A 24,614-nucleotide genomic window follows, 5' to 3' on the forward strand; every position below is an offset into this window, starting at 1 on the left:
GCCAAATGAAATAAGGGAGTGTAACACTGGCAAGAAGATAGACAAACAAATTGATAGAGCACCTCTGAAGAGTTCAGAAGTGGACTCACACACAGCCAACTGATTTTCAACAAAGGTGCCAAAGCAGTTCAAGTGGGGGAAAAGATCACCTTTTCAACAGACAGGGCTGGAAGAACTAGATATTCATATAGAAAGAAATGAACTGGGAATTCACCTCACACCATATACAAGAATTAACTTAAAGTTAAGAATTAACTTAAATGTAAGAGCTAAAACTATACAACTTCTATAAACAGAGGATCAAATCTTAATGATTTGAGTTTTGCAAATATTTCTTAACTATGCTGCAAGAAACATAAACTATAAAATCTAAAACTCATAAATTGGACTTCATCAAGGTAAAACAACTTATCTTCAAAAAACCATTGTCGTGAAAGTAGAAAGGCAAGCCATAGTCTGAAAAAAGATCTTTGCAGAACACATATTTGACAGTCTTGTATCTAGAACTCTTGCAAGTTAACAATAAGACAAACAACCCAAATGAAAAATGGGCAAAAGGTTTGACCATACACTTCACCAAAGAAAATATATGAATGGCAACAAGGACATAAAAAGGTACTCAACGTCACTCATCATTAGGGAAATGCAAACTAAAACCATAATGAGATCACACTTCACACTCACTAGGATGGCTAGAATCAAACAGATGGACAATAACAAGTGTTGGGGAGGATGTGAAGTCCCACTCCTCATACACTGCTGGTGGGAATGTAAAATGGTGCAAGTGCTTTGGAATACAGCTTTGCAGTTCCTCAAAAAGTTAAACAGGATTACCATATGAGTCAACAATTCCACTCCCAGGCATATGTATACCCAAGAGAATGGAAAACATGTCCACACAGACACTGGTATACAATTGTTTATAGCAACTTTATTAGCCATGGTCCAAACCCAGAAAAAACCCAAACACTGTGGTCCATGCATACAATGGACTAATAGTCAGCAGTAAAATTTTAATATTGATACACATACAACAACCTGGATGAACTTCAAAACCAGTACACTGAGGGAAAGAGGCCGGACAAGAAAGAGTGCATACAGCAGGATTCCATTTACATAGAATTGTAGAAAATGCAAACTAATGACCAGTGACAGAAAGCAGAGCAGCAGGGTGGAAGGCAGGGAGGAACAAAATGGAGGGAGCACTGAGGAGACCAAGTAACTTTTGGGGGTGACGGATGTATACGTTCACTGTTTTCACTGTGGTGATGTTTTCATGAGTGTCCACATCAAAACTCCTCCAAGTGTATGTTTTGAAGATGTGCAGTTCCTTGCATGCCAATTATACCTCTATAAAGCTTACAAAGAAAAATTAATCAGCAATCTCCAAACCCTGGAGGGCTGCTATGTTTGAAACACATTGGTGTTAGCATAACAGGAAACCAGTTACAAATACTATGGCAAGTGGGGATTCCCAAGAATGTTAATTGAGGCTGCTTGTGTCAAAGCCTCACTGGTAGTAGACCGCTGCCATCTACATGCATGTGTTGACACCAAATTGGCATCCAAACCATCTACATATACAGTGTGTATACTAGGTGGTTGTCAATGTGTCAATTCACACACTCTAGCAATTATGTTTTTTATATTAACTTCCCTGCCTCAATCTTAGAATACTTCTGTGATGTTTTTAAAAATTGTCTCCCGTCCTGGCTGGTGTGGCTCAGTGGATTGAGTGCCAGCCTGCAAACCAAAGGGTCACTGGTTCAATTCCCAGTCAGGGAAAAGAAAAGAAAAAATTAAGAATCAGCAATCTCCCCAGTGGGGGGCACACGAGAGGCAACCACACATTGATGTTTCTCTCCCTCTTTTTCTCCCACCCTTCCCCTCCATCTAAAAATAAATAAAATCTTGGGAAAAAATGAAAACAATAAAAAGTAAAAATTGCATCTCATCAGGAACTAGCTAGAGTCCAAAATTCTTCCTCTGGCATCCCAGGCTCTCTGCACTCTGGTTCTAATGACCTTTAACCTCCAATTGTCCTACAGCAGGTCCTCTGCCTTTGTAAGGTTCCCTAACACACCATATGCCCTCCCTTCTTCCCTCTACCCCACTTCTGGAAGTTCCTGGATCTCTACTTCCTGTCTTGAGAGCTCACCTGGTACTTCCTACTCTAGCCTCGAGACACAACTTGTCATGCTTTAATACCTAACAAGGTGTACACTTAGCACCCCCAGCTGAAAGTCTGCTGTGTCTCCTTGGCTGAGTAAAGGAGTGACCGTTTGGGGTCCTGGCTTGTCCTAGATGCTTCATGGGAGTCGGCTCTGAAACCAGCATCCTGCTGTACCCATGCTGCCATAATGCCAGAGAGAACACATTCAGGAGTGAGAGTAAACCATTCAGTAAACATTTGGGACCTAAAGATGCTGAGTGGCAATGGCAATGAAACCTTCAAGGGCCCCTTTCTCAGGCCTGGTTTCTCCTCCCTTGGAAACAAATCTGGGATTCCAGCCACTTGCTCTCAGGGAGCACAGCCTTTCCTTATTTCTTTGTTGAAGGCACCGGTAGCTTTGCCAAGCAGAGAAACTCTTACAGGCACTCTAAGGTCCTAGTATACCAGCCATGATTGGAAAGAGCTAAGCGCCCAGGCCTACTTAGAGCCCCAGACGTGGTTGTTGCCATTAGCCTAGCACGAGGCCACGCGTGGGTGGGGCCCATAAGGGCAGATGGGGCTGGGCCAACCAAAATTGCCATTGGACAGTATCTGGTAGCTCAATGACCATTGGACACAAAGGGCAGAGGGAAGGGCCAAGGACCCCAATAATTTCTGGGGGAACCAGAAGGTAGAAAGAGATTGAGGCACCACCAGTAGGCAAGGCCAGGGGAAGGGGCTTCTGGGCCTGCAGGACAGAAGAGTGTCCATGCTGGAGTCCCTCTACAGACAGACATCAAGAAGCAAACAATGGGAAGTTGAAGACGAAGCTGCCCTCTCTACAGGGCCACATGAGGCCAGACGGCGTACCCACAGTGATGAGTGTGGATGCTGCCATGTTGCCTGAAGAATGGCAACAGAATTGTGTTTCTCAGGGGACTGATGTGGTGCTTGACCTTTCCCAGTCTGAGTCACGGTGTCTGACCAGCTTCAGGTGGCTGTTCCTGATCCCTACACAGCTGGCTCTCAAGGGTTTCTGCTTTATTTATGCAGGGGGCTGAGAGATGTCCAAACACAGCAGCTTTAGCTTTCCCCCATAATTCCATGCTTATTGTCTTTCCTGACACCTTTAACCCAGCTGGTATTTGGTTACTTTAGACCATCTGATGGCTACCGGTACATGGAGATATTGCCATAGCATTTAAATAGCTCTTGGAAAGTGCCTACAGTTTCAAAGGTCAAATGGCCCACAGACTCAGATGTGTCATGCGTCATAAGTTAACCTGATGTCTTGTTGTTGTAAATGTCACTTATCTGGGTAAGCATCAGGGCACTCTAAAACCAGAATGAAAGTGCGTAGCATCTCTCCAAAAAAATCCACTTTTTGCTTAAAACACCCATACATTACCCACTCCCCCGACCTAGTCATCTTTGCCTGTGGGTTCCAACATGAAAAAAGGAGTTCACACTAATAATTAAGTCATCTTAAAATAAATAGAAGTTTCTAAAATCTAAAAACACATCAGGTTAGCTCACCCAGTAAAACCAATGGGGAGATCCAAGCCTTCTTTATTAAAGCTGGTAAATGACTGGCCTGTAAGAGCAAAATTGTTCACTCTTACCAATTCCCATCATGTGGCAGCTGCTGCCCCAATCCTGGTCAGGGCAATGGTTGAACAAGACTGGAGTCTAAGCACAGGGCCTCCTGCCACTGTGCCCTGCCCTGCATGGGGACTGGTTTCCTGAATTCATGCCACATGCAGCAAAGATTGTCTGCGCTTTGGGAAACATACATTTCCCAATGACCTCTCCATGGACCTCAGACACTGTTCCCAATACTTCTTTTTCTACTAGAAAACCCAAAGTTGCAGAGACTTTCAACTGCCTCAAGGTAAGGCTAAAGCTGACTACAGTCTAAAACCTGAGTTCAATGTGCTAAGGGGGCAATATTTATTTCACAAGCATTTACTTAATTACCAAGCACTGGGCTTGGCAACTAGGGCACAAAGATGAATGTGACACACAGAGCAGAAGGCAATCAAAGAATGAGGTGGTATGGGCCCAGTGAAGTAGGCTGTGCGATAGCAAATTACAAGAACTTCTCATAAGTCAGAGGTATGGAAAATCCTTTCAATATATCTATATAAAACACCTATATTTACACTTACACTTATATTTCTCACTTCTGGAGTTGTCCTAGCAACTGGAGCTCCAAGAAGCATGTCCAGAAGGAATCCTGTACTTTCAGGTCTTCCCACCTTCTTCTGATGGGTCTTTGACCTTCCCCCCTCTTGCAGAGAAGGTAAGCTTGCTCCTTGCAGGCCCGATGGGTGGCCTGCAGAACATCTACTATCTTTCTGTCCTCAGGTGCTCTGTATAACAGACCAGAGCCCCTGGGAGTGAAGAGGGCTGGAAGGAGGTGGCAAGCCAACCAGGATGCTAGATTGAGAGTACCAAGAGGCATAACTCCTGAGCCCAGCTCTGGAGACAGCACAGGTGGAACAGGACAGAGCTTGCCAGCAGCTGCCTCTTGGCCAGTGTGAGCTTTCTCCTTGAGAACCTCCCTTAGCCTGCAGTAAAGTGCCATTTGAAGAGTCTGTTCTGTTTCCACAGGGCTAAGGGGGAGGAGTGAGAACAGTAACTAGGCTTGCCACCACACCAATCGTGTTAAGCCTCAGGAGGTGAGGTCCTTTTCTGCTCTCTGAGTACTTCTCAAAGGGTTGGCGGGGGTTGGGGGTGGGATCTTATTTCAAGAGCAATTCCCTGACACTCTCATATGGCAAAAATCTCAATCTTCAACTTACATTATCCCAAACGCAGTAACATTCAAAGCAACTGAACCTCCAATATTTTAAGAAATGTCATGTGAAGACAGATCCAATGAGAGAGCCACAATTGGGCACTCTCTGTGCAAATTCCTAACACATCTTGCTTTCTTCCTGATGGGCACAAGCCATAAAGGGTGGCTATTTGGGTTGGGACGGGGAGCAGCTATGTTTCAAGCTTTAGGCACTGAGGGTGGGGAGGAAGGACAGAGAAGCCAGGGTGGCCTTTGATGGTGGGGTGGGAGGTACAGAAGGTAGCAGGACAGTAGGCAAGCCTGAGGGTCTGGTGGGCAGGGAGGAGACTAAAGGCAGCAGGGCAGCTGGTGGAAAATGTTGCCATGCTGCAATGTCTTGCCTGGAGCCTGCTGCTTCAAGGGACCGGAGCAAAAGGGCTTTTTTCGGGGGAGGAGATGCCGAGGCCCTGGGCCTCATCCTCTATGCAGGCCCCTGGCCAACAATCCCCAAGACACCCCCTCCCAAGCTCTGAGCTCTGAGAAGATGGGGTCTTGGGTGCTGCTCCTCTGAGAAGCAGCAACTGGGGACACATATTAGAAGGCTGTAGTTTTCAGGCACAAAGACAAATGGCCAGGAAAAAGAACGGGTCACTGCTCAACATGACAGCAGGGTGTCCTGTGCCTTCTCACAGAGCAGAGGTTGACAATGCAGGCATGAGCAGTCCACAAGAACATTTGCCCAAGTCCATTTTCAGACCATTTCTTGATGAATTTGGGGATGTCACAGTCAAGCCACAGCCTACTTGTAGAGCTCACAATTTTGAATTTCTTCAAGTCCCTTCCACTTATAAGCTTTTAAAGGATTAAAGTGCTTTTAGTATCTTCAACCTGGAAATGCTGATGAGTTTTGGGGTGAAGCAAATGACCCCCCATGAGAGAAAATAAACCATTTCTCCATAACGCAAGGTACTTATGCCCTTGGGGTAGCCCTAGCCACAGGTTTCCTCCTACTCACAGCACAAAGTCCTGATGGGTTTTCAAGAGCTCTTGCAGCAGCTCACACATTGGCTCCACATGTATGCATACCTGTGCACATACATGGCAGCCTGTAATTAGCTCAAGGCAGAGGCTACAGTGAAGTCCCTGCCTCAACTGCATCATCAATGACAGAATGGAGGGGAGCAGGGCACCCAAACCTCCCATGGACAACCTTATCAGATGGCACTGTGGGCAGCCGTGCATTCAGAATCTATTCTCTGCTTCTCATCTGCAGGGTGGGGCTCTTCAATGGGACTTTTGAGGGCCAAAGATGCTGGTACTTTTTCACAGTCACTCTCCTCCGAACCCTTCCTTCCATGGCGAATTTTCTGATACTGACGGAGCTGCAATTTTGTCTTAAGAGCCTTGCCACACTTGCCACATTTGCCACATGTGCAGGGCCTCTCGTCACTCTTGCTACAGGCCTTCCCACACTCATGCACCCGCCGGTGCTCCAGAAGAAGTGAGCTGCTCCGGAATACCTTCCCACAGTCTTGGCACTCGTAGGGCCTCTCATCACTGTGAACTGCCTGGTGCTTGAAGAGGTTGGATCTTCTGCTGAATGTCTTCCCACACTCACTGCACTCATAGGGCTTCTCACCACTGTGTACCCGGCGGTGCTGACTGAGGCCTGAGCGCCCCCGGAAGGTCTTCCCGCACTCCTTGCACTCAAATGGCTTCTCCCTGCTGTGGATGCGCTGGTGGTGAATGAGTTGAGAGACACCCTTGAAGGCTTTTGGACACTGGCTGCATGTGTAGGGTTTCTCGCCACTGTGGGTACGCTGGTGCTCAATGAGGTTGGAACTCCTGCTGAAGGCCTTCCCGCACTCATTGCACTCATAGGGCCGTTCACCACTGTGGATGCGCTGGTGTTCCAGCAGAGCAAAGCTGCGCCGGAAGAGTTTCCCACACTCTGGGCACTTGTAGGGCTTCTCACCACTGTGGATAATTTGGTGCTTGATGAGGTTGGAGCTGCGTGTGAAGGTCTTCCCGCACTCATCGCACACGTAGGGCTTCTCACCGCTGTGGATACGCTGGTGCTCCAGGAGGGCGAAGCTGCGCCGGAAGAGTTTCCCACACTCAGAGCACTCATACGGCTTCTCAGCACTGTGGATTATACGGTGCTTGATGAGGTTGGAGCTCCGGCTGAAAGATTTCCCACACTGCTGACACAGGTACCGCTTCTCTGCACCTTTGGAACATTGTTGCCTTGAGACCAAATTCTGCCTAATGTTGTGGTTACTTCTTTGCACCCTTTCTCTTTCCTCACCCCTGCTGGAACCTGTCTCTGGAGAATGAGCATGTTTTTGTCTCCGCTCAAGTGTTTCCTCTGGCAGCCTGGATACCTGGCCCTTGCTGCTACCCTGAAGAGTGGCTCCTGCAAATTCTTTTGGACAACATTTCTCCTTGGAATGTAATGTTTGGCTCTTGATCCTTTCACCTGTAAAAACAGAGAACACCAACCAGTGTTGCTCCCTCCTTGGACCTCTATTTAGGGTTTGTTCTCCACCCTCACCCTAATGCCAAGGCTGAGAACAGATGAACCATGAGATGATTGCGGGCAGGCAGACAGGAGAGCAAGAAGGGAAGAAGTGATCTGAGACAGCAGTAGGTGCTCCCTTCATCTGGTGCCTCCATGGGGAGAACTCATTGGGTCATTTAAACCAACCACAGAAGAGAATTTTCCACCCAAAGTGGCTGTACCTCCCTCTATTGGCTGCTGCTTTTGCAAATACTAAGCATCTTATACTCACCTGCCTGTATCCCTGTGGCAGCCCTTTTCCTGTTGATGTCAGCTGCCCAGGGCCCTTCCCCTCGTTCTAACAGGGAGACCAGGTGAGGCTTGGAGGATGAAAGTCCTGTTCATGGAAACGAAGTAGATCAGTCACTCCTGAACTCAGCCCAGCCTCAGTATCTTCAGGAACAGGGAACAAAGGACTCTCCCAAAAGTGCCACTGGGTGGGTCCAGAGAAAGGGCAGGGTCCCTCTAAGGAAGCAAAGGGCTCTAAAGTATATAGAAGCCAGGCAGGCAAAGGGGATCTTAACTAATTGGTGATTTGGGCTAAGAGGATAAAGATGTTATTGTATTATTTGGCCTGCAGGAAGGGTAGCAGGATTGTATCGGGCTCTGTGTGTGTGGACACCCTGAGGCACAGATGAAGGGCTAGAGCAGGGATTTACAGGCCCCAGGATGTATCAGGAAGCAAATGAGTAGAGGGGCTGCCTGCACCCCAAAAGCTAAAGCCCCTTGGGTCACCACCAGACAGAGCGGATGTCTCAGTTCCTTATGCCAAACTCAGGTGAGGATTCTTGAACTTTCCTGGAAACCCCAGATCTCATTGGTGAGGGTCAGAAAGAACCCATTGAAGAAGATAGTCTCTCTCTGTGGGGGTAAATCACAGAGGTGAAATCTGTTGAGTCTAAAAAAAAAAAAACTGGAGCAAGAGGATACACTTTAACCCCAAAGGCAGTGGGGTACAGCAGGGGAGCCTCCCTTGGCTCCTACCCCAGCTTGTGCATGCCTTGTCCTAGGCCCTCTGTGGCTCAAAGCTGCTAAACTCTCTAACATGAAACAAATGTGGAATGCAACTTGGTAAAATTGAATAAGTCTCAAATAGTGCATAGGGTGGTTTGCACCCATCTTTTGGGTAGAAGAGCTTTAGTTAACCTATGAATTTATATGCAAAATAAGTTTGATGGGGGGGTACATATTTATGTAAAACATTTACAGGTCCAAACTACTGAATAAAAACTGCCCTGTTGAGACAAAGGCTGAGCTGCAAAAGATTATAGATCCAGTGGGGAAATACACTTATTCTTGGCCTCACAGTAACAACAAGCAAAGAAACAGAAATAAACTGAGTTCAGAGTAGGGGACACTGGGTGTATGTGGGGTCCTTACCCAGTGACACCAAATGGCGGTAGTTCTCCAGCATTACTCGCTTGTAGAGGATCCTTTGTTTGATATCCAGAAGCTTCCATTCTGTCTTGGTGAAGTAGACGGACACATCCTCAAAAGACACTGGCACCTAAAATGAACCATTCCTGAGGCTACAGGGAAATTCACCCTCATGGGTCCCGGAATGAGGTGGCAGCAACTGAAGATGGGGCAAGGGGGCTACCGAAGAACTTAGCAGCTGGGGGTAGGCTCAGAATTTTAAGAGTTGTGAGGCTGGGACATGAGGAGGTGGCAGATAAAGACTGTCAAGGGGACATGCTGAGGTAAGGGACTGCAACAGTTGGGGAACCCTACTCACCTTGGGTCTGGCTGTCAGAAGAATGGCTGCCATGGCAGGAGCACGAGAAGCTAAGGGAAGTGGAAAGAGCGATCCAGGTATGAGATGAGGCCCACACACTCCAATACAGCCTCAACCAAATCAAGTCCTATTCACAGCTACTGGAGGCACAGTTCAACATACAACACTTTCCCAAACTGAGCTTGTATCTTCTCTCCTCACTCATGTAGTGGACCACCAAACACAGATTTAATCCCTCCTCATTCTAGGCTCAGCTAATGAAACTTTCAAAGGAGTGTGTTTCTTCTTTCCTTTCTTATTCTCATTTTCTTCTTTTCTTGGCCCTCTTCTCATATGAGCAGTATCCCTGACCCCAACACTTCAGCCATCCGTGGAAGCTCCACTGCCAACCTCTTTTCCTTTCAGGTCAGATTTCTTATAGAAAAACTCCAAATATACCACCTCTACAGGCAAATGGACTTTGTTTCAAGGAAAAGAGAAAGATCAGGCTTCATTGTGCAGCTGAAAGATCCCATTCAGCTGCACAATGAAGGGACCCACAATAGCTGGTGGGGGGGTGCTCTCGGAAGAGGTAACATTCAGGCTAAGAGCTGAAGGTGGGGTGAGTAAGGAGAGTTTCAGGCCAAGGGCACAGCCCATATCCAGCACTTAGATAGCCTGAGTGCAGATACCCTATAGTTTGTGGTGTTGAAAACTGAGGGGGTGTGTGTGGGTGGGTGTTGCAGAAGGTTGCAACTAGTCTCTCTACTTGTCTGTTAAAGAAGGTGAGACCATGTTGGCCCTTTGGGAACAAGAAGGAGCCAGGGCTCACACTAAGAGCAGGAGGAGCGTGTCGCTGACAAAGTGGACATTATCAGATTTCTCCACGTCAGTTCTTAATGCCAGAAGACAGTGGGGAAGAAGAAAGTTTGCTCTAAGCATGTTATTTTCACCCAACTGGAGACCAAAAGGTGGAAGTCCTAGGCAGAGAAGCAGAGGAACAAGGCTGTGGATGGTGGGCACATGGGCTCAGACTATTTCTTATGCTCCTCTGAGTAAGCACAGCTTGTTTGTACAACAGGAGAAAGGGTGATGGGATAGAGTCCCCAAAGCATTTAAATTGCCCTAAATTTCCTTACTCTCTATGATGAGTTGTCAGTCAACACTGGCCCAGAATAAATAAATTCATGTGTCTGATGAAGAAGTTCATATTAATCAGAGAGAAAGAATCCCTTAAGGTTGAGTGGATGCTAAAACCATTAGATGAAAGAATGAGGAAGAACAACATCCATTGGATGTCAAAATGTCTTCCTGGACTACTACTGGTCACAAGAGAGAAAGCTAAACTAACAGTGGTGGCACGGACGTGGGACATATCTTTGGGGAGTGTTCAGGTGGCCCAGGAGGGCTCTTGCCAAACCCTGACCTGATTCTAATGCAGCCTTGGGACCTAACTTTCAGTTTACAGGGGATCTCTGGGACAGATAAAGACATCACAAGGAAGCAATCAGCCCAACCCAGAAGATGAGCTGTTCCTCGGTCTCCTTTGAAAATTAGTTTCATGGGAGAAAGAGGAGGCTAGAGAAGACCATTCTACAACCAAGTGTAGCGGAGTCCTTGATGAGATACTGGCATGAACAAAAGAGGAGTGGAAAGCATTGGGGGGTATGGAGGGTCAACTGTGGAGCAACTCTCAGAGGACAGTGGGGACCACTGCTGCTTGTGTGTTAAATCAGTAATGGCACTGAGCCATGGAAGAAAATGTCCTTGTCAAGATATGCACATTGAAACATTTGGAGGGAAAATTTTTTCAACGTGCAAAATGGCCAGCAGACTCACTTTAAAATGTCTGGCAAAAACAAAGGAGAGAGACAGAGAGACAGAGAGGCAAACAAGCAAATAAAGTGAGCTAGAGACCACTGCCAAACCTGAGAGGTGGGTACTTGAGCTTCATTAGACTAGTCTCTCTACTTGTCTGCTTGATGGGGTTCAACATTAAAGGGGAAAATAACTTCATGGTTCCTCAACAAGTAAACATAGTTATCATATGGCCCAGGAATTCCACTTCTGGATATATCCTGAAAAAAACTGAAAATAGGTGTTCAAATAAAAACTTGTATATGAATGTTCCTAGCAGCATGATTCACCAGAGCGAACAGGTGGAAACAACCCCATATCCATTGACTGATCAATGGATAAACAAAATGTGGTCCATACACATCATGAAATATTATTTGGCCATAAAGAAGAATGAAATATTAATACATGCAACAATGTGGATGAACCTCGGAGACATTATGCTCTGTGAAACCCACCCTCCACACACAAAAGGCCACACAGATGGTATGATTCCATTTATATGATGTAATATAATATTTCACAAGAGCTGTCTTGACCTAGTTTGGAAGTTGTGACTAAAAATCTTTTCTTTGCCCTTCTTGGACAGTTTGCTAAACTCCCACCACGACTACCTCCCTCATCAGGGGTCTTCTCTCAGGGACCAGTAAACATGCTTCCAGTCCCCTTATTGGGCTCCCACACTTAGGGGCCAGGCGCAGTACCAGACAACTAAGGACAGCCCCTATGCCCAGAGGGACCTCATGAAAAGCAGTATAGTACTTCAGGTGCACCCCTGTCCTGTGGCAGACTCTTGTCCTTTGGAGATGTAAGAAAGAAAGAATTCTGCCTTTCATTTGACTACCAGTATCCTGTGACATACCATCAAAAAAATCTTATCTCACCCTGACCAGTGTGATTCAGTTGGTTGGGCGTCATCCTGCAAAGCAAAAGGTTACTGGTTCAATTCCTGGTCAGGGCACATGTCTGGGTTTCAGGTTTGGTCCATGGTCAGGGCATGTATGAGAGGCAACCGATTGATGTTTGTGTCTCACATAGATGTTTCTCTCCCTCTCCTTCTCCCTCCCTCCTCTTCTCTCTTAAAAAATTCTATTTCATCAAACATATGACATGTCCAGAATCGGAAAATCCAGAGAGCCAGAGAGCAGATCAGTGGGTGCCAGGGGCAATGAGGTACGTAGTGCATGTGTGACTGCTTCATGGGTATCAGGTTTCCTTCATGGATGATGATGAGAATGTTCTGGAACTAGATAGTGGTGATGGGTGCGCAAGATTGCAAATGTACTTAATGCCACTGACTTGTTCGTTTTAAAATGGTACATTTTATTTTATGTTAATCTCATCTCAACAAACAAGGAGGGTGGCAAGAAGTGTCACTGTCAAGTAATCATTCTGATGTCCGCACATCATGTGCTTCATTCTGACACACCGTCAGTCACTGGGGGACCTGATGAGCTAAAGGGGCAGGGCAGAGACCAGTGATATTAGCCAGGGTGTTCAGAATAGCATCACATTGTTTTTGAAAAGCAGTGCAAGCTTCCTTTCTCCCTTCCACAGCTGTACTGCCAGGTCATGATCCATCTTGGAAAACAGAAAAGTCTAAATGAAGAGGCAAACTCCAAGACATACTAGGGTCCAAGCCCTGAGTAGAGAAGCAGCTGCTGAGCTGTGACTACATAAGAGAAGCAGCATGGGCAGGTTCACCTGTAGATGGAGACCAACACTTAAGTTCAACACCACAAGGCGCATTGCAGGTGCCAGCCATGATGCGTGCTCGCCACAACAGTGTCTATGCTTGAGACCCAGTCCCCCAAAGTCAGCATACTTTCAAATCACAGAAAGAAAGACATGATAAGCCCTGTCCTCACAGACTATAAACTGCAAGTAACCCCCTGGGGGAATGGGGTGACACTCCCTAGCACATATTTAAGAACAATCTAGAAAGAGGCTGTGGAGCCGGAGGTAGCTTCTCCTAAGAGACTGTGACCTTGGGCCCCAGAGTAGAGGAGAAACTGAAGGATAATCCTAGGCCCCGAAGCTCAGTTTTTTTCTGATGCAGGTGAGGGTCCATCAGACAACAGTGCCCCAGGCCAGAAGCTGGTAAGGCCCTGCCAGCCTCCTCCTGAACTGGTTCGCTCCCCGGAAGGAGGCAGACTCCCACCCCTTCACTGAACCTGGTGGAGGGAAAGCTGAGAATGAGGAGCCACTTGCCAGCACCCTGGGGGAGGAGAGGAGCGGTGGGGGTACAGCAATGCTGTCAACTGAAGTCGCCCTAAAGCAGGAGAGGGGGCCAGGGGGCTGATGCCTCCCAAAGACCACGAGATGGGGCTATTTCCCCAGAAAAAGAAAATAGAAAACAAACAAACAACCAAAAAAAGCAGTCAGTAGTCCCACTCATGCGGGATCAGGAACTGGGGCTTTTTCATCCACAAGGAAGGACACCCATGACCATCGTGCCTGGTCTTCTTTCTTTCGGGTGGAACTTCCTCTGGGGTCTAGTGATTCAAAACCCCAGCTGCCTTCTATCAGTGCCAGCAGCCTTCCCTGGAGTGCATATCACCTGCCACCCACCTGATAGAAAGCCCGGAGGACCTGGGGCCTGGGGAGGCCAGCCTCAGCCCCAGAGCCGAAGTCTGGCTTGAGTGCTGCCACAGGTCAGCCCGGGGCCCTCTCCATGTGGCCTGGTAGAGCAAAGCCCTCTGAGGAGCAATCCTGCAACTGGTATCTCCAGGCCCTGTCCTCAGGGCATAGAGGCTGACCTGGAAATAAAGAGAGCCACCTCCTAGTGGAGTTCTGTCCTTCCCTGCTTAGAGCCCTCCCTGAAGTGCCTATCTCACTCAGAGTAAACTCACATGGTCCTTTCTTACCTCTCCTGCCCCTCCTCCAACACCCTTGCTCTCTAGGCTCCAGCCACACTGGTCTCTGAACTCTACCCTGCACACCGGGCCATTCCCACCTCAGGGCCTTTGAACTCTCTGTTCCCTCAGCCTACTAGGCTCTCTCACCTCCTTCAAGTTTTTCAGAAATGTCGCCTTCTAACCACACTACTTAACCTAGCAATCCCACACCCCAGCTCCCTTACCCTGATCTATTTTTCCAGTGATACTTTCCACTGTTTAACATACTCTATAATTCTTTAAAATGTTTACCATTTATTGTCTGTGCCCTGTCACTAGAACTGGACTTACCAAGCAGGCAGTTCAGCAGATTCGCTTCCTGATATATCCTGAATGTCTGCAGCAGTCTGGCCCTGCAGTGGGAGCTCAGCGTGCATTTGTGAAAACTGGCCCTGCAGGGCAGCCCCACACAATTCCCGCACAGTTCCCGTACAACTCAGTGCAGCCCCTCCCTTGCCCTTGTGGGCCTTCCATCCTGCCCTCAGCTTCGTCTTCTTAAGCCTTCCCATGCGTTGCTCCTCAAGTTGCTCCTCACCTCACCGTCAGTACACCATCACCAAAGGGCACAGTCCCCACCCCCCCAAACCCTGTGCCTGCCCAGGGTTTGCTGGGCGCCCTGGGCAGGAGTGCTGCAACCATGGTCACTGTGCCAGTCTGCCTGGCGCTCTCACATGAAGAGGTGTACAGTCCAAACTTACCAGGCGACTAGGCGACGGGATGCGCTCTTGCTGGCCCAGTGGCAAACTGCAGTCAGTAGACAGACTGGAAAACCTGGCCTGCCTTTCCCGGGCGCCCAAGAAAGGAACAGCCTCCAGGGCTGGCTGCCAGCTTCTCCGAGCTCCCTGCCTCCCAGGGCGTTCCGACGGTCACAGCAGCTCCCGTGCCCCCTCGCCACCTGCGGAGACGGTGCCCCGCCCCTCAGCCCCTAGCAGGCCTGAGGCCAAGGCCGCCGCCTCCTAGAAGCCCTCCGGGGCCACCCCCAGGAGGCGGTGGGGCTCCGAAAGGGTCTCCGCCTCCTCCCCTGTCACGGTTCGGGAGGTGCGTTCTGCACCGCAGTCCGGTCCGTAAGTGTCCGTCCGTCAAGCACCAACGTTCGGGCAGGGAGAGGGCTGGGCGGGGGTGGTGGCTGCGTGGGAAGGGGGGCACGGAGCATGCGCGGCGCGGCAGGAGGGCGGCCCGCCCGCGCCCGCCCCAGCGCGCCCCCCTGGGGTTCTGTCTTGGCTCCTCATGCACCCTGGAGCACTTCTGCTCTGGGTCCCGATGCTTCTACGGCTCTGGTCTCAGTAGTCAGTCCCCTGCAGCCCCCCAAGGGGACAGGGAGGGGCGACATTAGGCTTTACGTCCATCCAATTATCAGTCCTTCCATCTGGGATCTATGGAACATTTGCGGAGCAGCTAGCAGCAAATGCCCAGGCCATGGCCACCCAGTAAGGAACCACACCACTTGAGCCAGGAGGGCAGAGATGAGAAACTGAGGAACAGTGAGAGGTATTGGGGGAAGGGCAGTGTGCAGATAGGTGGAAAGGAAAGAGGGTAAGAACTGGAAGTGAAGAGCTGCTGGATGAATTTTTCTTTCCCTCAGGTCCTCCCATATATTCAGCAAGCTTGTCTGCAGGGTAAGCATCGGGGTCTGTATTTCAAAGTCAACATCTATGTGGCAGAAACAGGATTGAAATGCAGGGTGGATTCGGGACACGTGCTCTGTTGACAATGATGAGCTCCTCAAAAAGTTGGGATATTAACAAGCCTGTCAAAGAAGAGCAACAAGGAAAACCAGGCACCCTGCACGTTCCACCCCTCCCCCAGCCCGAGGCCACTGGGAATTGAGCAGGAGCTAGGCACCTCTCTGACTCTGAGTTCTACCTCTCCTTACAGAACCAGGAGAACCTAGACCTTAGGGAGAAGCCCTCAATACGCCTGCCCTGGCTTAGGGGGAGAGCTGAGATACCCACTTAGGGTGCTTCTTGCTGTGGGGAGCAGGGCTCACAGGGTTTTTTCACTGAGCAGAGGCAGGGAGATTCCCCGCTTGGTTCTTCTTGGCTGTGGGCCCTGCTCCTCAGTGTCGTTCTCTCACTTGGGGTCTGGCTAGGCAGGCCTGATCCTGGGCTGTCAAGAGGAAGTGGGTGGAACGGTGGCCCCTCAAAAAGATAGGTGCTCATCCTAACTCTAAGACCCATAAATGTGACCTTTTTTGGAAAAAGGGTCTTTGCAGATGTGATGAACTTAAGAGTCTTGAGATCAGGTCATGCCAGGATTATCCAAGTGGGCCCTAAATGCAGTAAGTGTCTTTAAAAGAGACAGAAGAGAGACAGACACAAGGGAGAAAGTCATGTGAAGGTGGAGGCAGAGATGGGAGTGATGCGGCCACAAGCCTAGGGATGCCTGGAGCCCCATGAAACTGGAAGAGGCAAGGAAAGGTTCTCCTCTAGAGACTTTGGAGGCAGCATAGCCCTACTGACACCTTAATTTTGGGTTTCTGACTTCCAGAGCCATGAGAGAATAAATTCCTATTGTTTTCATCTATTTGGTTTTTGGCAATTTATTGCAGCAGCCCCAGAAAACTCATACAAGAGGGAATGGGGTGAGCTCAGATCCCTCCCAAGCCAATTCCTGAAGGGGGCTGGGCCTTTGCACCGGACATTAGCTAGTAGTAATTGGATGTGTACTGGGGGTGACCCTGGGTAAGGCAACTCCTTTGGCCTTGGGCAATTCCTAGAGAGCATTGGCATTCAACCTTCACAGAAAGGAGGGGGATGAGAGCCTCAGTCCTGGAGGGGGTTTCTGAGACTGCACCCCACACCCACTTCGATGTGGAATGACTGTGCTGTGAACATGCAGTTGTAATAGGGCTATAAAAATAGAGATGGGAAGACAATGCATAATTGTCTTAAACTGTTTTGGGGTTACCATATGGCTGGTGGTAGCATTACTACAGTTAGTCTGGAGAGCATCAGAATGTTTACAGCAAAAGTGGTAGACCTATGGGGAAAAAAACCTGATAAACCCACAATTGTATTGGGAGAGACATTTCCCTTCTAGATTTTTTCAATATTTTATTAGAAAAAATGTCAAACACATGCCCAGCCAGCCTAGGCAGAGTAATAGAACAAAAGTCTGCAGATGCACACATCAGCTGCTATCTACACAGGGCCATCCGGTCCATCTGTCCTCGGTCCACCCCCCTTTATTGTGGCAGGAGGCTTGAGACTTTCTCTGAGGGAAGTGGCCTCACTGCAGCAGGCGGGGACAGCACCCCGAGGGCAGCAAGCCCAGACCCCCTCTGCAGCATGCACTGGGACCCCGATGGGAAAAAGGGTCTGGAGAAGGGGTCCAGGGTGAAGCCAAGTTGTAGTGGGAAGTGAGCAAGGCTTTCACTCAGGAGTGAACCAGGTCCTTTATTAGCTCCTCTTACTCCATCCTTCTGTTAACATTGGTGTTTGTTAATAGTTATGAGTGTTTAGAGATTTCATATTACTTTTTGGAAGATAGATCAATAGAAATGATCGATTCTGAGAGGAAAAAAAGATAAAAAAAAAAACAAAACCCAGAACAGCACCTCAGTGAGTTGCGGGACAATATCAAAAGGTCTAACGTGTATTTGGGAAGCCAGGAGAGAAGAGAGAAAGAGTAGGGAAGAAAAACTACTTGAAAAAATAATGGCTGATGTTTTAAAAATTTGGAGATAGACATATTTTACAGATTCAGAAGTTCTGTGAATGCAAAGGAGGATAAATTCAAAGAAAAACCACATGTAGGCTCATTGTAGTCAAACTACTAAAGAAAAGAGAAAGAGAAAATCTTGAAAGTAGTCAGACAAACCACTCCATATAGGAGAATGTTAACAAGACAATCCACTGAATTCTTATTGAAAATCGTCGAAACCAGGATACAATGAAACAACATTTTAAAGTGCTGAACAACAACAATAAACTTTCAACCTGCATGCTCCATCTAGGCCCAAGGCAAGACCCTTCAAGAATGAAGATGAATAAGGACCTTTTGAGAGAGATGAAAGCTAAGAATTCATCAATAGATCTGCACTGAAAAAAATGGTATAGGAGATATCTCCATCTAAAAAACACGATAGTGGAGGGACCTTGGTCTTTGGGCAGAGATGGAGAACACCAGAAATAGCAAATATGTGGGTAAATATTAAAAAAATATTTTTCTTAATTTCTTTTAAAAAAGATTTTATTATTATTATTATTTATTTATCTTTAGAGGGGAAGGGAAGGAGAGAGGGAGAGAAATATCAATGTATGGTTGCCTCTCATGCATCCCCTGCTGGGACCTGCCCTGCAACCCAGGCATGTGCCCTGACTGCGAATTAAACCGTGATCCTCTCTCTGGTTCGCAGGTCCGCGCTCAATCCACAGAGCTACACCAGCCAGGGCTTAATTTCTTTATAACACACATGACTATTTAAAATAAAAATTATAATAGTGTTATAATACATGTGTATTGCAAAATAGTGTGTTTTAATACATGTAATAGATGTAGATGTAATGCATATGGTAACTACAGCATAAAGGACAGATTAGAGAGGGAATGAAGGTTCTTATAGTATTAACCACAAACAGACACTGGAAAGTTAAGGATATATATTATAACCTCTAGAGCAACCACTAAAAAAACAATGCAAAGTGCTCACTTCCTAAAAAGGCAGTACATAAGTTAAAATGGAATTTTAAAAAATCGATGATCTCAGGCAGGAAAAGGGGAACATAGGAAAAAATACTGCTCCAGATGGGACAGACAGTGCTATAGACTGGATGTTAGTGTCCTCCTGAAGAGTCACATGTTAAATTCTAACCCCCGATATGATGGTATTTGGAGTTGGAGCCCTTAGCAGGTGACTAGGTCAGAGAGAGGCCTGATTAGGTCAGACAGGTCCCCATGAATGGGACTAGTGCCCTCATGAGGGAGACTCCAGAGAGTTCCCTCTCCCCTTTCTGCCATGTGAGGACATAGTGAGAAGACTATGAACTAGGAAGTAGGCTCTTATCAGACACAGAATCTGCTGGTCCTTGGTCATGAACTATCCAGTTTCCAAAACTGCGAGAAATAAATGTTATTTATAAGCCACCCCATCTATGGTATTTTGTTATAGCCACTACTGTATGGACTAAAACAGACAGTAAAATGATAGACATAAATTTAACCATATAAAAATTATACTCTATGTTATGATGGGTTAAATATTTCAGTGAAAATGTAGATATTGACAGCATGAAGAAAAAGAGCAATGATTTTGCTGTCTACAAGAGATGCAATGTAAAAATAAAGACTCAGACGAGTGGACAATAAGAGAATCCAAAATGATATGCCGTGCAAAGGGTAAGCATAAGAAAGTAGGACTGGCTACATTAATACCAGACAAAACATATTTAAAGACAAACACTATTACCTGAGATAAAAGGTAATAATAAATTATATGTGTTAATTAATCAGGAATACATGGAGGTCATAAATGTGTTTGTATGTTATAAACTTAAAATATATAAAACAAAAGCTGATACTTCTTTTTTCAAAATTATTTTATTCTTGTTCAAGTACAGTTGTCTGCATTTACCCCCCATTACTCTCCCCCAACCCCAGCCATCCCTACCTCCCTCCCCTGCTTCTTCTACTTAAGATGGCGGCATAGGTAACAATGGCTCACCTCTTCGTACAGCCACAGCAAAATCACAACTAAAATGTAGAACAACCATCACTCAGAGCTGTCAGAAATCAAGATGAATGGAAGTCTGACAACTATGGAATTAAAGAAACTGCATCCATCTAGACCTCTAGTAGGGGTGGAGATGTGGAACAGGCTGGTCCCACGTTCACGTGAAATGGATAAAATATTGGGAGGGATATCTTGAGAGTGAGGAGGCCCAGCCCCACACCAGGTCCCTCAGCCCAGGGTTTCAGGCTCAGGAAGATAAGCTCCCGCAACTTCTGGCTGCAAAAACCAGCAAGGACTAAGTCAGGGGAAGAAACTTCTGGAGTCCCAGACAGTTCCTCTTAAACAACCCCCACACATGGACTTACTGAAATTGACTCCCTCTGAGCTCCAGCACTGGGAATAGCAGCTTGAAAGGCACCAGTGGTATATGAGGAGAAACTGAAGTGTCTGGCATCAAGGTGAAAGCTGGGGGACAGCTTTCTCCCAGAAAGAAAGGTAGGCAGAGGCCATTTCCCCTCTTCTTTTCTTTTTTTAAAAAAGGTTTTATTTTATTTATTTTTAGAGAGAGGGGAAGGGAGGGAGAAAGAGAGGGAGAGAAACATCAATGTATGGTTGCCTCTCATATGGCCCTCGCTGGGGAACTGGTCCGAAACCTAGGCATGTGCCCTGATTGGGAATCAAACTGGCGGCCATTTGGTGTAGCTCAATCTACTGAGCTACAGTAGCCAGAGCCATTTCCCCTCTTCTAAACCCCCTTCCCACAGAGCCACATAGCTGGCAAGTGGGTGCCATATCTGAGACTCCATTAACCTGGCTAACACTGTTTTTGCCCCACCCCACCCAACTTACGGGCCACCCTAGCTGTCAACCATGACTTTTCCATATGAATGGAAAAGCCAAGGCTCATGAAAAGCCAAGGCTCATGTTTCACAACATTCTAAATCCTTTCAAATAAGCAAAAGCTGGCATCAGTGAGCCCCCAGCCTTTGTACCTCTTGTTAAGTAGACCCAGGCCTGGCACTAGCAGCAGCCAGCCTAGATTCATAGCTTGGCTTCACCTGGGAATCTCCAAGCCCGGCACAAGTAGCCACCATCTCAGCTTGCTTTATGGCTCAGGCAGTGCAGCCCCAGGCAAAACACGGGTGGGGGCCTGACCTTGGCCTGCACTACCTGGGAAACCCCAGAGCCTACACGCCCAGTGGACAGCTACAGACCACGGTGGAGCACCACCACCCTGCCCCTGCACAGCTGATCCTCCATGGAAGGCTGAGGTTGGTGGTCAGTGGTCACAGCCAGTCCTTGCAGCCGACTGCCCTGGGTAAGTCCCTCTGATTGATCTGCTGACAGCAACCAAGGCTCCACTATAAGAGGAGGGGGTACTCGTCCTACACAAGGGGCACACCAGGAGTACCCAGCTTGGGTAACGGGGGAGGCTGTGCCACTGGACCCTACAGAACACCTATTACATTAGGCCATGCTACCAAGACAGGGAGTCATGGCAGCTATACCTAGTACACAGTAAGAAACACAGGAAGGCTTCCAAAATGAGAAGACAAAGAAATATGGTCCAAATCAAAGAAGAGATAAAAACTCCAGAAAAAGAAATAAACAAAAGTGAGATAAGCAACCTATCAGGTACAGAGTTCAAAACACTGGTTATCAGGATGCTCAAGGAATTTAGTGAGGACCTCAACAGCATAAAAAAGATCCTGTCAGAAACAAAGGATCCACTAATTAAAATAAAAAAAACAATTGACAAAGAAAGAATAGTACAGTGGATGAAGCCAAGAATCAAACCAATTATTTGGAACATAAGGAGCAAAAAGTAACCAATGAGAACAAGAAGAAAAAATAATTAAATAATTGAGGATAGTGTAAGCAGTTTATGGGACAACTTAAACATTCCATTTGTATAATAGGGGTTCCAGAAGGAGAAGAGAAAGAGCAAGAAATTGGAAAGCTATTTGAAAAAATAATGAAGGAAAACCTCTCTGCCCTGACTGGTGTGGCTCAGTGGGTTGAGCAGTGGCCTGTAAACCAAAAGGTTGCTGGTTCAATTCCCAGTCAGGGCCACATGCCTGGGTTGCAGGCCAGGTCCCCAGTGAGGGGTGTGCGAGAGGCAACCACACATTGATGTTTCTCTCCCTCTCTTTCTCCCTCCCTTCCCCTCTCTCTAATAATAAATAAATAAAATCTTTAAAAAAAGAAAAATGTCCCTAAGTAAATAGACATGCAAGTCCAAGGAGCACAGAGTCCCAAACAAGATGGATGCAAAGAGGCCTACTCCAAGACATATCATAATTAAAGTGTCAAAGGTTAAAGATAAAGAGAGAATCTTAAAAACAGCAAGAGAAAAGTAGATGATTACCTATAAAGAGGTTCCTATAAGACTGTCAGCTGATTTCTCAAAAGAAACTTTGCAGGCTAGAAGGGATTGGCAAGAACTCTTCAAAGTCATAAAAAGCAGGGACCTACAGCCAAGACTGCTCTACCCAGCAAAGCTATCATTTAGAATGGAAGGGCAGATAAAGAGTTTCCCAGACAAGAAAAACCTAGAGGAGTTCATCATCACCAAACCATTATTATATGAAATGTTAAAGGGACTTCTTTAAGAAAAAGAAGGTCTAAATTAGGAACAATAAAATGGCAAAAAAACACATATACCTATCAACAATTGAATCTAGAAAAACAAACTAAGCAAACAAGAACAGCAACAGAATCATGGATACAGAGATTGTTTTGATGTTTGCCAGATGAGAGGGGGTTGTGGGGAATAGGTGAAGAGGTGAGGGGATTAAGAAGTACAAATAGGTAGTTACAGAACAGCCATGGGAATGTAAAGTACAGTATAGAAAATGGAGTAGCCAAAGAACTTATATGCATGACCCATGGACATGAACAATGGTGTGGGGATTGCCTAAAGGTGTGGGGGTGCTGGGTGGAGGTGCGTAAAGGGGGAGGTGTGTAAAGAGGACACCTGTAATAGCATAATCAATAAAATATAATTTTAAAATGTTGACAGAATAAAGGGAGAAACAGACATGTCCACAATTATAGTGGGCAATTTTAACATTCCTGCCTCAGCAATTGATATAAGTTGACAAGAAGTCAGTAAAAATAGATAATATCTTTATGACCTTTTTGACCACAATAGGAAACAGGTAATGAAGTGGTGCCAATTGGTGGCCATGGCTGCTGCAGTATCCGTGGCTCCCAAAGCCCAGTGGAGTGAGGTAATATGGGTCACACTGGATACAGGGCAGAGACGGCTTTGTATTGGATTTGCTGCTGAACCCCTAAGACGCACCATTAGAGACTTATAGGACTTCTTTCCTCATTCTAGACTCAGACGAGAGTTTCCTGGGATTGGTGGGCCGGTCCTAGAGTGGGGGGGGGAGTGGATCACCAGCAGGGTTCCCCAAAGAGCTAGGGTTGCCTAGAGAACAAACAGGATTGGGTTTTCCTCCTTTTCCTGCGGGCCACCTGCAACATTGTCTGTAGAAGGAGTGGGCCTGTTGTGCCACACTCATTCTGACCATTGAAGAAATCACTCGTTCACATATTTTCCCCATTGACTTTCCCCATTTCTGTTAATCCGTGGGAATCCGGTGACTGGCATCTGAAAACCTATGGACTGGGGACCTGAGTTTGCTGAAAGTTCTTTCTGGTGCTAACATCAGCAAAAAGGGGCCGTACTAGGAGCAACGAAAGCTGTTGACTGTTTTGGATTTTGGCCTTCTCTGTGCTGTCAGTCATTGTGCCTAAAGGATACACACACTTTATGAAGATATTCTTGAGGGAAAACACCACCAAGGGAGTGAAACACCTAATGCGATTGCATCAGGCAAAGCGGCAGAAATACCAGTTGCCCATGAGCATGAGCACAACCATGACTAGATACAGCTGCATGCCTACATTGGTGTTCCCCTTGTATTGGGCTTTGTTTTCATGTTGCTGGTAGATGAGATTGGCAACTCCTATGTGCATTATATAGATGATGCAGAAACTGCAAGGCCTAGCAATTCCAAAATCACCACTACACTGGGTCTGGCTGTCCATGCTGCAGGTGATGGTGTTGCCCTTGGAGCAGCAGCTTCTACTTCATAGACTAGTGTCCAGTTAATTGTGTTTGTGGCTACAGTGCTATGTAAGTCACCAGCTGCTTTGGGGCTGGTTTTGTTCTTCATGAATGGTGGCCTAGAGTGGAATCAAATCAGAAAGCACCTACTGGTCTTTGCACTGGCTGCACCAGTTATGTCCATGGTGACATTCTTAGGACTAAAAAGGGCAGTAAAGAAGCCTCTTAAGAGGTCAATGCCACTGGAGTGGCCACGCTTTTGTCTGCCAGGACATTTCTTTCTTTTTCTTTTAAAGATTTTATTTATTTATTTTTAGAGAGAGGGGAAAGGAGGGAGAAAGAGGGGGAGAGAAACATCAACGTGGGGTTGCCTTTTACATGCCACCCCCTGCTGGGGACCTGGCCTGCAACCCAGGCATGTACCCTGACTAGGAATTGAACTGGTGACCCTTTGGTTTGAAGGCCGGCACTTAATCCACTGAGCCACACCAGCCAGGGCTGCCAGGACATTTCTTTATGTTGCCATATTACATGTCCTCCCTGACGTGGGTAGAATGTGGCACAGCCACCAATCTGAACCCACTGGAGATGGCAGCCCTGATTCTGTGTTGCCTCATCCCACTCATCCTCCCAATAGGACACCAGCATTAAATGTTCAGGTTCTAGCCTCAATCCATAGCCATTTGCCATCTAGGAGAACAGCCAGCACATGACAGCTGCTTACTTTCTTAGTCTCTTGTCTCACCTTGCCCATTTCTACCTGTATTCCTAGAGTCCATAGAGAGGTGATATTAAAACCTGGAGTAACAGAAAGCTTTTAGAGTAGAAACATGTTATGATTGGATATACACATTTCATTGTGTTGTCTTTTAAAGGGCCCTGGGCATTTCGAGTTTTGATGTTTCT

The 24,614-nt window shown here is 46.9% G+C and overlaps 1 protein-coding gene and 1 pseudogene across 2 annotated transcripts; one reads left to right on the plus strand and one right to left on the minus strand.

Moving 5' to 3' along the window:
- Positions 1–944: 944 nt before the first annotated feature.
- On the minus strand, positions 945–14,840 carry ZFP92 (ZFP92 zinc finger protein). 2 transcript variants are annotated; one of them, XM_037150809.2, is made up of 5 exons: positions 14,658–14,840; positions 9,227–9,276; positions 8,872–8,998; positions 7,724–7,828; positions 945–7,410 (listed from the first exon to the last, which is right to left on the minus strand). In XM_037150809.2, exons 2-5 carry the CDS (start codon positions 9,257–9,259, stop codon positions 6,146–6,148), a joined length of 1,530 nt encoding a protein of 509 aa, XP_037006704.2. In that variant the 5' UTR covers positions 9,260–9,276; positions 14,658–14,840; the 3' UTR covers positions 945–6,145. The 2 variants fall into 2 exon arrangements, with proteins under 2 accessions (XP_037006704.2, XP_037006714.2); XM_037150819.2 differs by lacking the exon at positions 14,658–14,840 and adding an exon at positions 13,634–13,710.
- Positions 14,841–21,990: 7,150 nt separating this feature from the next.
- On the plus strand, positions 21,991–24,359 carry LOC119053189 (zinc transporter ZIP9-like; annotated as a pseudogene).
- Positions 24,360–24,614: the final 255 nt, after the last annotated feature.

The sequence above is a fragment of the Artibeus jamaicensis genome, unplaced genomic scaffold (assembly GCF_021234435.1).
Source record: "Artibeus jamaicensis isolate MK-2021 breed Jamaican fruit bat unplaced genomic scaffold, CSHL_Jam_final contig_1417, whole genome shotgun sequence".
Taxonomy (NCBI): domain Eukaryota; kingdom Metazoa; phylum Chordata; class Mammalia; order Chiroptera; family Phyllostomidae; genus Artibeus; species Artibeus jamaicensis.